The sequence below is a fragment of the Lycorma delicatula genome, chromosome 2, assembly GCF_047948215.1.
Source record: "Lycorma delicatula isolate Av1 chromosome 2, ASM4794821v1, whole genome shotgun sequence".
In the NCBI taxonomy this organism is placed as follows: Eukaryota; Metazoa; Arthropoda; class Insecta; order Hemiptera; family Fulgoridae; genus Lycorma; species Lycorma delicatula.
In genome coordinates, this window is record NC_134456.1 from 79,346,300 (window position 1) to 79,360,078 (window position 13,779).

The 13,779-nt window shown below is 28.6% G+C and overlaps 1 protein-coding gene across 9 annotated transcripts in view; it reads left to right on the forward strand.

Annotated features, from left to right (window-relative positions):
• The window catches only part of Rbcn-3B (WD repeat-containing protein Rbcn-3B), a 409,024-nt gene that overhangs the window by 65,863 nt on the left and 329,382 nt on the right, over positions 1 to 13,779 (forward strand). For all 9 annotated transcript variants that reach the window (XM_075355583.1, XM_075355582.1, XM_075355590.1 and 6 more), the window contains 3 exons: positions 2,996 to 3,191; positions 5,866 to 6,038; positions 13,244 to 13,403. In XM_075355583.1, coding sequence (XP_075211698.1) covers positions 2,996 to 3,191; positions 5,866 to 6,038; positions 13,244 to 13,403 — 529 coding nt within the window. The remainder of the gene's footprint in view (positions 1 to 2,995; positions 3,192 to 5,865; positions 6,039 to 13,243; positions 13,404 to 13,779) is intronic.

Genomic DNA, 13,779 nt, shown 5'->3' on the forward strand with positions numbered 1-13,779 from the left:
TACTGTAAAAAATATAAAATTTACAGTTACAGTATTTAGCTAAAAATTAAAAACATTTTTCTCACTGAAATTGTTCAGATTAGCCAAATTTTCAGACTCGCGGGAATTCACTGTATTTTTAGAAGAATCTTTTTGTGTATTTGTTCTTTACCAAAAATTAATGATTTTTTCTTGTTAGATCATTTTTATTTAATTTGATCTCTTTCTTGCTAATCCCAATTGCCTTTGTCAAAAAACTATAACTAAAAAATAGAGGTTTTTCATTGAGAAGTTTCACAATTCTTTAGTTAGGTTGTTTTGTTTAGAAATTAGCACTATTATTATTAATCAAGCACTAATTATAAATTACTCATTTTTATCTTATGTAAGTAACATAAAAATTAAAAGTTTTACTGTAAGTGAAAAGTTCATTTGATGTTATTTAAGCAGTTTTCCCTAAATAAAAAAATGGCTTCTTATTGTTGATCAGAAAAAATAAAGCAATCATAAAATATATTGTGCTGTAAGTGATAATCAAATTTTTCCCTGCAATGTTTCACTCAAAATGTTCAGTTTGTTATACTTAATAAATAAATATTATTTTCATAACAGAAATACTGCATCATGTCTCTTTGGGTACTAGTTAGCTGAGCTTAATCTGATCTCATATGTTGACTGTATCCAGGTTTTTGTGTACAATGCACCAGGTTGGTCTAGTGGTGAACTCGTCATAGCAAATGAGCTGATTAAAATTGAGAGCTAAGTTTCAAATCCTAGTAAAGGCAGTTACTAGTAGCCTTAGGCAAAGGTACTCTCTGTACCTTTATACAAATTTGCATACTAGATTGGGGATACCAGTGTTCTTCAGTGGTTGGGTTTCAATTAACCACACATGTCAGGAATGGTCGACCTGAGACTGTACAAGACTACGCTTCATTTACATTCATACATATCCTCATTCGTCCTCCCCACCTTAAGTGATTCCGGAGGCTAAACAGAAAAAGAAGGAAGGTTTTTGTGTTCAGTTTCCTGGAATTTCCAAAGTTTTTATTATTAAATTATATAAAAAATTTCAAAAGGAAATTAATATAATAATTTCAAATTATTATTTAGGGATATAGGTTAAATATTTGTGATTATAAAAATTTCAGCTTTTATTTAGTAGTTTAGTATTTAATTTAGTTTTTGAAATAAATACTGCTGTATAAATCTTTTATGTTTTTATATTGTGAAAAAATTAGGTGGAATGATTAAGAACTTTGTGGTAGAATCTTATAAAGAACAGAATTATGTTAGTGGGGGGCAATCCATTAAGACAGCTATGTTTATTTTTCTTGGTAATAAGGATTTTTGTAGAAAATAAAACCTATAAGGGTTATTTTCTACCAAAGAAGGTAGCCCTTATATAATCTTTGTTTAGAGTTTTTCCTAAACAAAGATTACGAAACATGAAGTGTGCAATTCAAGATTAACACTAATAAATGTAAGGGCATATTCAGAAGTACTACTTTTAAATGTGGCTGCTGGAGTATATTTTGGTCATCTCTATATGCATGCACTTGAAATCCTTTCATATTAGCTTGTGACAGACACCATTGTAGAAAAAGTTGTTTTTTTTATAGTTTGTTTTGTCTATGTAAAATTTTTTAGGACAGTTGAAAGTTCACTGACTGTGAAATGCAATAAGTTATTCATTTTTTGAGTAGAACAATTGTGAAACCAACAGTTTAAATTCAGATTAATGAAATATGAGAATTTTTATACTACTTAATTTTTGAATGTGCCTCTTATTTTTAAATTTAATGATTATAAGAAAGGTGGAAGTCAGCAGAAAGAAGTAATGTTTAACCAAGCTGTAACTTAGTTTTAGTTTTCACTTTTTCTTCAAACAGTTCTTGAAATTGCACTTGTGGTTATATATAATTCCTTGAACTCGAGTAATAGAAGTTTTTAAAAGTTTATAAATTCCATTATGCTGACAGAGGTCTTTTGTTGTTTGCTAAAAGTATTAGTAATTTCAGTGAAATGTGATTTTTCTTTTGTCTTAAGAAGTATTAAAAAGACTTGCATAGAATGTGTAAGAGTTTTAAGCATGTTAATTCATATACTCTACATTCCATCCAAACAGTGCCATTTAATAAGTTTTATGTTTCCTTTCTACTCTCTGATAGCAAAACATTCATAATTTTTTTAACCTAGCTTAATTCTAAGTTTTTTTTTAAGTTATCAGTTTTTTAAGTTTTTGTGTTCAGTTTCCTGGAATTTCCAAAGTTTTTATTATTAAATTATATAAAAAATTTCAAAAGGAAATTAATATAATAATTTCAAATTATTATTTGGGGATAAAGGTTAAATATTTGTGATTATAAAAATTTCAGCTTTTATTTAGTAGTTTAGTATTTAATTTAGTTTTTGAAAAGTACTATATTTTTAGTACTTCACCTGGTCAGTTATAATTAATTAATGATTAGCACAAATAGTTTTACTGAGTTTTTCACTTTTCTTTAATGTTGATGGATGACCGACTATGAATGTCTGACATTTTTTCACTTTTTAAAATGTACTAAATACATTGATTAATGATTAGTATTGTTTCATTAAATTGCTACTAATATTTTAAACGACGAATATTTTTTTAATCGCTCAGATTAACTGACTTTTATGAGAAGTTTGACTTTATTGCATTTCTTTAACTTAAATTCTGATATCTCAGGACTACTATTACTGGCTTTTCCTAACTTCAGAGTGTGGTAAAACAGGTGCTAATGAGAGAGAATAGAATGTTTATTGCAGTGTAAAAAACTACTCTTTACTGATGGTTTTTATGGCATAGACATTGTGAAGTTGATTTTCAGTCCTGCAGATCTATAAGATCAGAATCCTCTCTTTGCCTTATTCATATTGTGTAGGCAGGTATAAAAATATAAAACTTTTTTCCTTTTTTCAGCTGCTTATTTTATATGTAAATAGATATTATTTAAGTTTGAATAAAATATGTCAAATTTTTTAATTGCAGACACGTGTTGGAAAATGCATATGTTCTGTTGCTAGTGACCATTCTGTTACTCTATTAAGTTTAACTGAAAGAAAGTGTGTGGTTCTTGCCTCTAGACATCTGTTTCCAGTAGTGACAATTAAGTGGCGTCCTCTTGATGATTTCATGATTGTTGGATGTTCTGATGGCACCGTATATGTTTGGCAAATGGAAACAGGTTAGAATTTTTTCTCTTAAGTTATAACTAATTTTTATGAATTGAAACTTAATTATAAAAATAAAGCACATACATAATTTGTATTGCAATAACTGTATAGTTTTTTTTTTTTAATTTAGATAAAAATTAGTTAGTTTCAGTTATTTCAGATGTAAATTTAATGTGAATTTCACTTACGTTTTTTTTTTTTTTTAATTTGACATTCTTAGTTTATTTTAGCTATTTTATAAAATTTAAAATCAGTGAATTTTTTCCAAAGTGTTTTTACAATAATAAGTAAAATTCATATGGTGGATTTTCATTGGAGTATGTATCTGATTTGGCAAACATAATAATGTATTATAAATTTGGAAAATACTATTAAAATATTGCAATATAAAATATATTATATTACAATAAAATTTGTAACTCTTGATTCATGTGTATTCTTCATACTCTTGATAAATGTAAACATTATCCTGTCATTTTTTTATTTCTTATTTTTTAATAATGAACCATATTACACAATTATTCAATAAAATATATGACATATATATTTGTTTATTTCTGAGGAGTGTACTTCCTCAAAATCTGTTGTCATGGACTTAGTTCTCAGTTACAAAGTGACTACACAGTTCTAAGTAGATTTGTATTTTTTTATCTCTGTTAATTCTTGTTTTATCTAAAAACTGAACTTTTCACATTTATAGATGTAGAAATAAAATTTAGTATTAACCAGTTAGATCTTGATGAAGTGTAGATTTACAATTAACTGTACTGTTCCATGCATTCAGTACAAATGTTTGTTTATATCTCCTGAATCTTTCATCTGACTTAACAGTGTTTATAATTTCACAGTTTTTTAAAAAAATATTTTTGAGTCATTTGTTATTTTTTATTGTTTGCCTAGCATTATTTTATCTTTATCTAACATTTTATTTTATAATCTTCCAAAATTGTGATCACTGGTCCTTAAACAAGAACCTTACAGTACTGAAAATATTAAATGTACTGATATTAATTTTGAGAAGTAATGAAAAATAATTTCCACTTATGCTTATGTAGGAAATGTTTAAATATATTTGAAATTTATTTAAGTTTTTGACCTTTTGTGTAGCTAAAAACATAAGTCAACATTTTTAAGGTTAAATTTTTTAACTACATTAAAATTTACAAAAAAATAAAATGTGGGTTTGAAATTGTGCTGACATTTTTAAAACACATTTATAAGCATAATTGTCCAAAAAATAACACAGGATATAAATTTACAAAATGGACCTGTATTTATGTATGAATTGGCAAAGTTGTGACATACTTTGAAAGAGTATTCTCCGATTAAATATGGAAAATAGTATCTGGCAAGTGTCCTCCATGTCTCATATACACTTTTGACAAAATTTGCAGTCACAAACAAGTTTGCGATAACATGTCGGATTTCTTTTTTAAGTTCAGGAATGGTTGGTATGTGTCGCTGTAAATCTTGGAATTTACAAATCTCCAGAGAAAAAAGTCATGTGGTGTAAGATCGCATGACCTTGGTGGCCGATTTTGATGACTATAGCACAAATTTAACCTTCCATGTAATCTCTGCTCGTACAACACAATGGTTTCATACACTGCATGGCATGTGGTGTCATCCTGCTAGAAGAACATCTCATCAACATCAAAGCCAGAGTTTGTAGCTTCCAACTAAAGCCATAAAAATAGTGTTATCATTGTTCAGATTCATGTGTATTCTTGATACTCCTGATAAATGTAAACATTATCCTGTCATTTTTTTATTTCTTATTTTTTAATAATGAACCATCTGAGCTTAAGTATTATTAAGCAATTATTAACTTATGACTTTACTTTCCTTTAAAATCTCAACTAAACAACATTACTAATTTTATATCTGTTCTAATTAGACAGTATGTTTAATATATATTTTGTATTTAACTAAAGTATGAAAATATTATGATTTAATATAATGATTAATTAATTCAATGTAAATTTAAAAGTAAATCAAGGACGTGTAAATCATCCGTTGTGTATTTATCTGGTAATTACTTAGTGTATGCTATTACCATAACCAACGAATTGCTCTGGGCTGCAATTGCTGTTCAATCATCTCATAGTAATATATACCATTGATAGTTTCAGCATACTCTTCGTACTTATTATATGTTTTCACGACAGTTATGCCCTCCTGTATTATGTAGTTCTCCACGACAACTGACTCACTACTAACTGGAATGTGATTACTACAACATGCGCTTTGGAGAGGCTTACCAATGCAATAGATAAAATAAGGTGCACAATTTAGTCTGCATTAATTTTGAGACATTCTTTACTGGTGATTTTTGTAAAATAATTTTTTTATCGATAACTAAATACAAAGAAACAAAGTACTCTTATAAAAATGTAGAAGGCTCTAGATAGTATAGCATTGAGCTATGCAGAACTAAACAGGATTAGTTAGTTAAGAACCTGCAAAAGAGTTGGTACATATATATGTACATATTTATTTTATGTCTACGATGTCATATTAAGTTAGATTTTGATTGCCTTGTAAATTAAATTGTAATATTTTTTCTTAAATAATAATAATTATAAATAAAATAAATATAAAGTGAATTTTTACCATGCCAAATCATAACTTAAGTAATAAGCATATTTTAAAACATAATTTAAAAACGTTGAAATGATTTTATAGGGCATTTGGATAGAGTTCTTCATGGTATAAGTGCTGAAGAAGTATTGTATGCTTGTGACGAAAATGTAACATCAGCTAGCAGCGGAGAAACAGCTGGGCTTGCAAATCCAGCTGTTCACTTTCTTAGAGGCCTTCGTCATCGTAATATTTCTGCTATTCGGCATGCTACACAGGTAGTCTTTCTTTGTATGATATCAGTAATAATTTCCTGCAAGTATTTTTTTTAAATTTGTTATTCATAATGCATTATTACGAGGGTTATTTTTTTTTCAAGGTCCGATCAGTCGCGAAATAAAAACCTGCATAAAAATCAGATGAACTTTTGCGCATATGTGTTGCACAGTGTGTGCACAGTGTCTCTAGTATGGCCTTCAATCATGCCGCATCACTTCGTTTAGTTCTGAACACACAGCTAGCAAGCTTGCACGTAAACATGTCTACAACAATAGCATCTCCCGCCAAGTGTGAAGTGCTTGTGGTAATTCGATTTCTTCAGGCTGAGGGGTGTAATGCAGCTGTGAAATTCATTGACGAATAAGTAATGTGTACGGTGAAACTTCAGTGAGTGACAACAAAGTGCGACAATGGTGCAGGAACTTTAAAGCAGGACGTGCAGATGTTCATGATGCAGGCGGTCAGGGAAGGAAGCGAGTGTCAACCGATGATCTCAAGCGAGTGGATGAAGCAATTCGAGAAAATCGTTGGTTCACAATTTCTGTATTGAGTGATTTGTTTCCTGAAATTTCAAGGTCAGCTCTCTACACCATTGTGAGTGAGAGACTTCAGTACTGCAAACTGTGTGGCTGAAAACACAGACCGCTCCGTTCTATGACGAAGGTATTGGAAAGTTGGTACAACGCTACAACAAATGTCTAAATTAGAGTGGCGACTATGTAGAGAAATAGCATAACTATGTAAGTATTTGTTACAAAATAAAAAATTTTTTATTCTCTCTGTGGTTTTAATTTCGTAACCGATCGGACCTTGAAAAAAAATAACAGTCGTACTATTATATTAAAATCTTTTTACTACTGGATGGACATTTTTTTTTTACTTTAAAATACATTGTTTTGTTTAGCATTTAAAACTTATACAGCTATTAGCAGAATTTAATTATACAGTTTTTTTATGATTGCTGTATAAAATATTAAAATTTTGTTTTCTAAAGAAAACTAAGGTCAAAAAAAGTCATTTGTACATCTTCTGCACTGAAAAAACTATTCATGTGGTTTGTCTGAAAAAATTTTCAAACAAACTAAAAATATAATCACTCAAAACATGGTCGTAATATGAATTTAACAGTCATCCTGCTAATTGGGCTGCTCAGAGTTTTTTGGTGTATTTTGTTTATTACATGATTATTGCTTAGTTGACCTAAAATTATTTGAGTGTTTGTTACTCAAAGTGAAATTGTTAAAAAAGTTTTAAGTTTTTGTGGTGTGTTTGAAATTTAATTTTAAACTAGGAAAGATTCTTAAAATTGTATGAGAAATTTATAGAGAACCCATATTATTTATATGAAAAGGTAAAGTATAAACTAGTATAAAGTATTCATAATTCTGTGAATAGTCAACTAAAAGAGCATGTTAAAAGTAGCCCAAATGTAAAGGTTGTGGATTTTGATTGTAAGTATGTTGTCGTTATTCCATCCTTAAGGTCAAATTGACAATACCTTTAACTATATCTTCTAAGTAATGGAGGATTTGAGACAGCTACCAAGAAAAAATAGGAACGAATGAATTATGAATGAAAAAAAGCTGATAATAAACTGCATAACTTTCCCAGCTATGCTGTTCAAATTATGCAGTTCATTTTTTTCATTTTGGAGGCTCCCATACTCAAGGGAAGCATTTGGGAAAAATAATTAAAAAAAAAAAAAAAATCCAAAAGTAATGATAATGAATTTTAAAAAATATAAAGATACAGCCATAAATTCTACATTAACAATATATAACTATAATTTTCTAGGAAGGGAGTAAAAACTTTTGGCTAATTTTTTTTTTCAAGAAGTATTAAAGAGCAAGGGCTACCAAAGAATTAAGATTTTTACATTTTAAATGAAACTGGTTACTTGTGATAAGAATTTAAATTTAAAATAGTTTAAAAAAATATTTTTTAAGACCATTGAGTGGATGGTCAAAACATTTTTGTAGTAGTTTGAAAGCCTGTTCATATAAAACATGCAGGTGTAAAGAACTCTCATTAACTCCTTTTCTGAAGCAAGATATAATTAAAAAAATAAAGTATTTAATCATTTTTTGGGGAGGTGTGAATATTAAGTAAAAATTTTTGGTAATTTGTTCTTATCAAGAACTTCAACTTTTGTAAGAAAAACCTTTTGCTAAATTGCCCCACTGAAGATTTGAAATTTTATTTCGACCAAAACACCCACACCCACTTTTAAAATGTTTGCAAAAATTTAATATATTCTTTTTTCTCTGAAAGTAACACCTGCCTACCAAGTTTGAAGAAAACTGGTCAGTGGGGTTTAGAATTATGACGAAATACTGGGCAACGTACATACCCACAAATGTCTGTCTGACAAAAATAAATTTTTTGTACATCTGAGCATTGGAATAACACTTTTTTCACAGATTATTTAAATTTATTTAATTCTATTATTTTCATTATTTTTTTTAAATGTCTCCTTCATTAAGAGCTATTGCTAAAAAAAAAATTTACTGATCTACAAGGTCTGTAAATAAAGTAATGAGATGGTTCAAAAAAATGTTTTAATTACAGTCTAATTATACACGGACTCTATCACCTTTTATATAGTTCCCTTGGGAAGCCGTGCAGTGCTTAAAATGGTTTTCTATTCATAGCAGTGTTGGAACTCAGAAACCAGAATATCCTTCAGATGGTCGGTTACATCTTTTTTTATGTTTTCTACTGTTCCAAAATGGTGTTCTTTGAGGTGATTTTTAAAGTCAGGGACAGGAAAAAATTGCAGATACTCACATCAGGTGAATAAGATGGTTGAAAAACTACAGGAATGGTTTTCTTTGCCAAAAACTCATTAATTGAGAGTGCAGTGTGACAAGGTGCATTGTCATGATGCACAATCCAGTTGTCTTTGATGGCTGGTAAATTTCTCAGTAAATATATTGATTTACAGTCAGTCCTGTAGGCAAAAACTCTTTATGAACAATGTCATTACTATTGAAGAAACAAATTAGCACGGTTTTGATTTTTTATTTGCTCATTTTTGCTTTTGTGGGATGTGGTGAGTTTGAAGTGTGCCACAACTTGCTCTGGCGTTTTGTTTCTGAGTCGTACTCAAGTATCCAAGATTCATCACCAGTAATAACATTTTTTTTTAGAAAATCAGGATCAGTTTCAATTCCCCTAGAAGATCGCGGCACTTCCACCCTGTTGTTTTTTTGTTCAACAGTGAGATTTTTTGGGACCAATTTTGCACAAACTTTTTTCATGTCCAATTCGCTTGTGAAAATTTGATGGACTGTGGTATGGTTCAAATTCAATTTTCTGCAATCATTCTTACAGTTAATCGCCAATCGTACCGTATCAAGTTTCTGATTTACTCAACATGGATCGTCCACAACTGATTCCTGGCCATCTGAAAATGCTTTAAACCACCTGAAACCTTGGGCTCGTGACAGAGCATCATTTCCATTTGCCCTTTTCAATTTTGAAAAACTTTCAGTAGCATTCTCACAGAGTTAACACAAAACTTGATTGGACAATGTTGCTCATAATTAGTATTACTCATTTTTGTGACACATAACAAAATAACTTGTTTCATGAAAAGTTTGTCTCACGTGACAATAGACTAAAAATATTAATTCAAATATAAATCAGCTGTTCATATCACAGTATGTTGTCATATGAACAGCTGATTTGCAGCCAAAGTGTCAAAGTGTTGCTACTTTGGCTGCAAAAAAAAATTATCCAATTACTTTATTTACAGACCTCGTATTTACTTTCTTGTTGTAGCTATAGCAGCATATATCACTATAATTAGGAAAGTAAAACAATAGATAGATGTTATTCAACAACAACTTTATCAAATTATGTAACTACAATCACTCCTTTGAGCTCATATTACACAATTTAGTTCTTTCATACAATTTTGCTTTGCGTAATTTAGTTTCTTGTTTTTTTTTACACTTCATCCTTTTCCAAAATAAATTAATGAAAATTACTTTTCATTAACTTCATAACTGTTTTGAAATACTTTTTAGCTTTTTTTTTGTTTTTAGATAATATTTTTAATCTCGTCTATTTGTTACACATCATATATTATACATAATTTTTAGTTATATAAACATAATGCATATATAATTTTGTATGTATTATGTACATAATATAGTTGTTTGGTTTATTTATTAAAGTACCGAAGTTTTTCCTTACATATTTTGTCTTCTACATTTTTCTCAATACTAAATTAACTAACTGCTTTGAACTATTAATTAAAATTGTGCTTCTATTTGCTCTTTTAATTTTATCTTTAGTTTATTTAGAAACTTTTATATTATCCTTCTTTAATCAAAATTTCATATTTTTTTTGTTATACTACATTTCCAAGTTTTTTCTCTTTATTTTTCTCATTTTCTTATTTTTTTTTTTTGTCTTCAGTCATTTGACTGGTTTGATGCAGCTCTCCAAGATTCCCTATCTAGTGCTAGTCGTTTCATTTCAGTATACCCTCTACATCCTACATCCCTAACAATTTGTTTTACATATTCCAAACATGGCCTGCCTACACAATTTTTTCCTTCTACCTGTCCTTCCAATATTAAAGCGACTATTCCAGGATGCCTTAGTATGTGGCCTATAAGTCTGTCTCTTCTTTTAACTATATTTTTCCAAATGCTTCTTTCTTCATCTATTTGCCGCAATACCTCTTCATTTGTCACTTTATCCACCCATCTGATTTTTAACATTCTCCTATAGCACCACATTTCAAAAGCTTCTAACCTTTTCTTCTCAGATACTCCGATCGTCCAAGTTTCACTTCCATATAAAGCGACACTCCAAACATACACTTTCAAAAATCTTTTCCTGACATTTAAATTAATTTTTGATGTAAACAACGTATATTTCTTACTGAAGGCTCGTTTAGCTTGTGCTATTCGGCATTTTATATCGCTCCTGCTTCGTCCATCTTTAGTAATTCTACTTCCCAAATAACAAAATTCTTCTACCTCCATAATCTTTTCTCCTCCTATTTTCAGATTCAGTGGTCCATCTTTGTTATTTCTACTACATTTCATTACTTTTGTTTTGTTCTTGTTTATTTTCATGCAATATCGTCTGAAACCCAAGGTTTTCTACCAGTTCTCTTTATTCCGCCTAAGTTCGCTTCTGCTGATTTAAGAATTTCCTTTTTAACATTCTCCCATTCTTCTTCTACATTTTCTATCTTATCTTTTTTACTCAGACCTCTAGCGATGTCCTCCTCAAAAATCTTCTTTACCTCCTCTTCCTCAAGCTTCTCTAAATTCCACCGATTCATCTGACACCTTTTCTTCAGGTTTTTAAACCCCAATCTACATTTCATTATCACCAAATTATGGTCGCTATCTATGTCTGCTCCAGGGTAAGTTTTGCAGTCCACGAGTTGATTTCTAAATCTTTGCTTAACCATGATATAATCTATCTGATACCTTGCAGTATCGCCTGGCTTTTTCCAAGTGTATATTCTTCTATTATGATTTTTAAATTGGGTGTTGGCAATTACTAAATTATACTTCGTGCAAAACTCTATAAGTCGGTCCCCTCTTTCATTCCTTTTGCCCAGCCCGTATTCACCCACTATATTTCCTTCCTTGCCTTTTCCAATGCTTGCATTCCAATCTCCAACTATTATTAAATTTTCATCTCCTTTTACGTGTTTAATTGCTTCATCAATCTCTTCGTATACACATTCTACCTCATCATCCATCATTTTCTTATATTATTAATGATATGCATTACATTTTGCATATCATATTTATGCAATACTTTTTAATGTTTTTTTAAAATTTTTCTTTCTAATTCTTAAATCAGAAAGTTGATTACATTTGATATTGGCAGATTTCTTTTCTTCATTTAAATATGTTTGAATTGGCTGTGAATTTATTTATTTGTGTATATTTTTTTTATAAAAGTTTATAATTCTGTTTAATTGAAATAAATTTCTATAATAAAAGTTACAAAATTGTCATTTATATCTTTCTGTTCTTGACTATTAAAGTTATCTATGAAATCTATTTATAAATCTTTTTATAGTTATATAGGTCTTTTATAGTTAACTAATTTATTTATTGTAATGAATCTGTTAACATCATTACTTATTAATTGGAAATTATTAAATGAATATACATTTTTTTTCTTCATTAAGAAAGATCAAATTTTTATCGGTGATAATAGTTTTTATTTTCAATTTTCAATTTGAAGTGAATTTCATTGTTAATCTTATGTAATGGTAAGTATTTTTAGCAGGTGTTAATATAGTTTTTTGATTGTAAAGATGTTTAATTATTGTTTGCAGTAATTTATTTTCCATTTGCTACAGAACTATGGATTTATTTTTTTTAAATTATCAAAGATTTTTACCACAATTATTGATAATTTTATTGATTTACCGTTATTTTAATAAGATTATACATTGTGAAAATATTTTATCTTCTAGTATATCATAATAGTTATGTATTTTATGATAATTTTTACCTTTTTAAAAAAAAAAATAAACAAATTTTTGTGATTTTTGAAGAATATTGAGATATTTTGGTTTTAAAATGCTTACTGGTAAATAAAAAGAATCTGTAAAATAAAAATGAAGTCATGAAAAGTAATAAAAGCCATTTAAAAAGATAGAAAAATTTTTTTTTTAAATAGTACCAAATTAAAAGTAACTACCAACAATCTACTAGCCTTAATTTTGTGCTGACTTCAAAATTTCGTCATTTAAAGAACTAAAAAAATGTTTTTACTATGTTTATGTTTACATAAAAATGTTTTTACATTTTTATGTATATTTTTATTTTAAAATTCATGTACACATTTATAGAATTAGCCTATTTGAAAAAAATAATATTTTCAAGAAACACAAAATGGAAAACTATCATCTTGCTAAAAATAAGAACAGAATTCAGAAAAATAACGGAAAGAAACTGGTACCAATCAGCTAACTCACTATGGAATATAACATATATAACTTTTTTTTTAACATATGTTTACCAACTAATTTTCTATGTCATTATGCTCTTATAATCTAATATTAAAACATGATAAAAAAGTTAAAGATATATTTATAAAATCATTTATTAAGTTAAATGTCCAATAGGACCACCGCAGGAACTTCTTCCTGTACAAAAAAAAAAATCATAAATTGGTCAGTCATTATGATTTTAATAATATTTCTTTTTTCCAGAGAGGTCTTCATCAGTTGCAGCAACTTAGCCATCACAATCAACAAGATGGTAGTGATCAACAAAAAACTAGAGCTTTCCCGTTAATGATACAAGGGCTACGTACTAATCCAAAGGATGCAGAAAGCCACATTCTTTGTTTTGATATTGAGGCTCTCATCGGTACATGCATTTTGTTATTACATTCTAACTTTGTATCCATATTCTTTGAAGTTGCTACTTTCATAAAATAATGGTGTAGTTATGGCTCATGCGTATCAGTTTTTTCACATCATCAGTTTTTTCTGTTATAAATGATTTGTAAATAGAAAACACTTGTAAACCATTTACAAACAAATAAAAATCTAAAACCTTTATGTGAATTTCAACTGTTAAACATAATTATTAAGTCATAATTAATAAATACAAGGCAATTAACATAGGAAATATTTATTTATTTACTCTTAAAAGCAACAGCAGACATACATCCAGTTATTCTAATTGGATCAAATGAAGTGAATCATCTAAACATTTTATGTTAACTGAATTTTGTAGCATA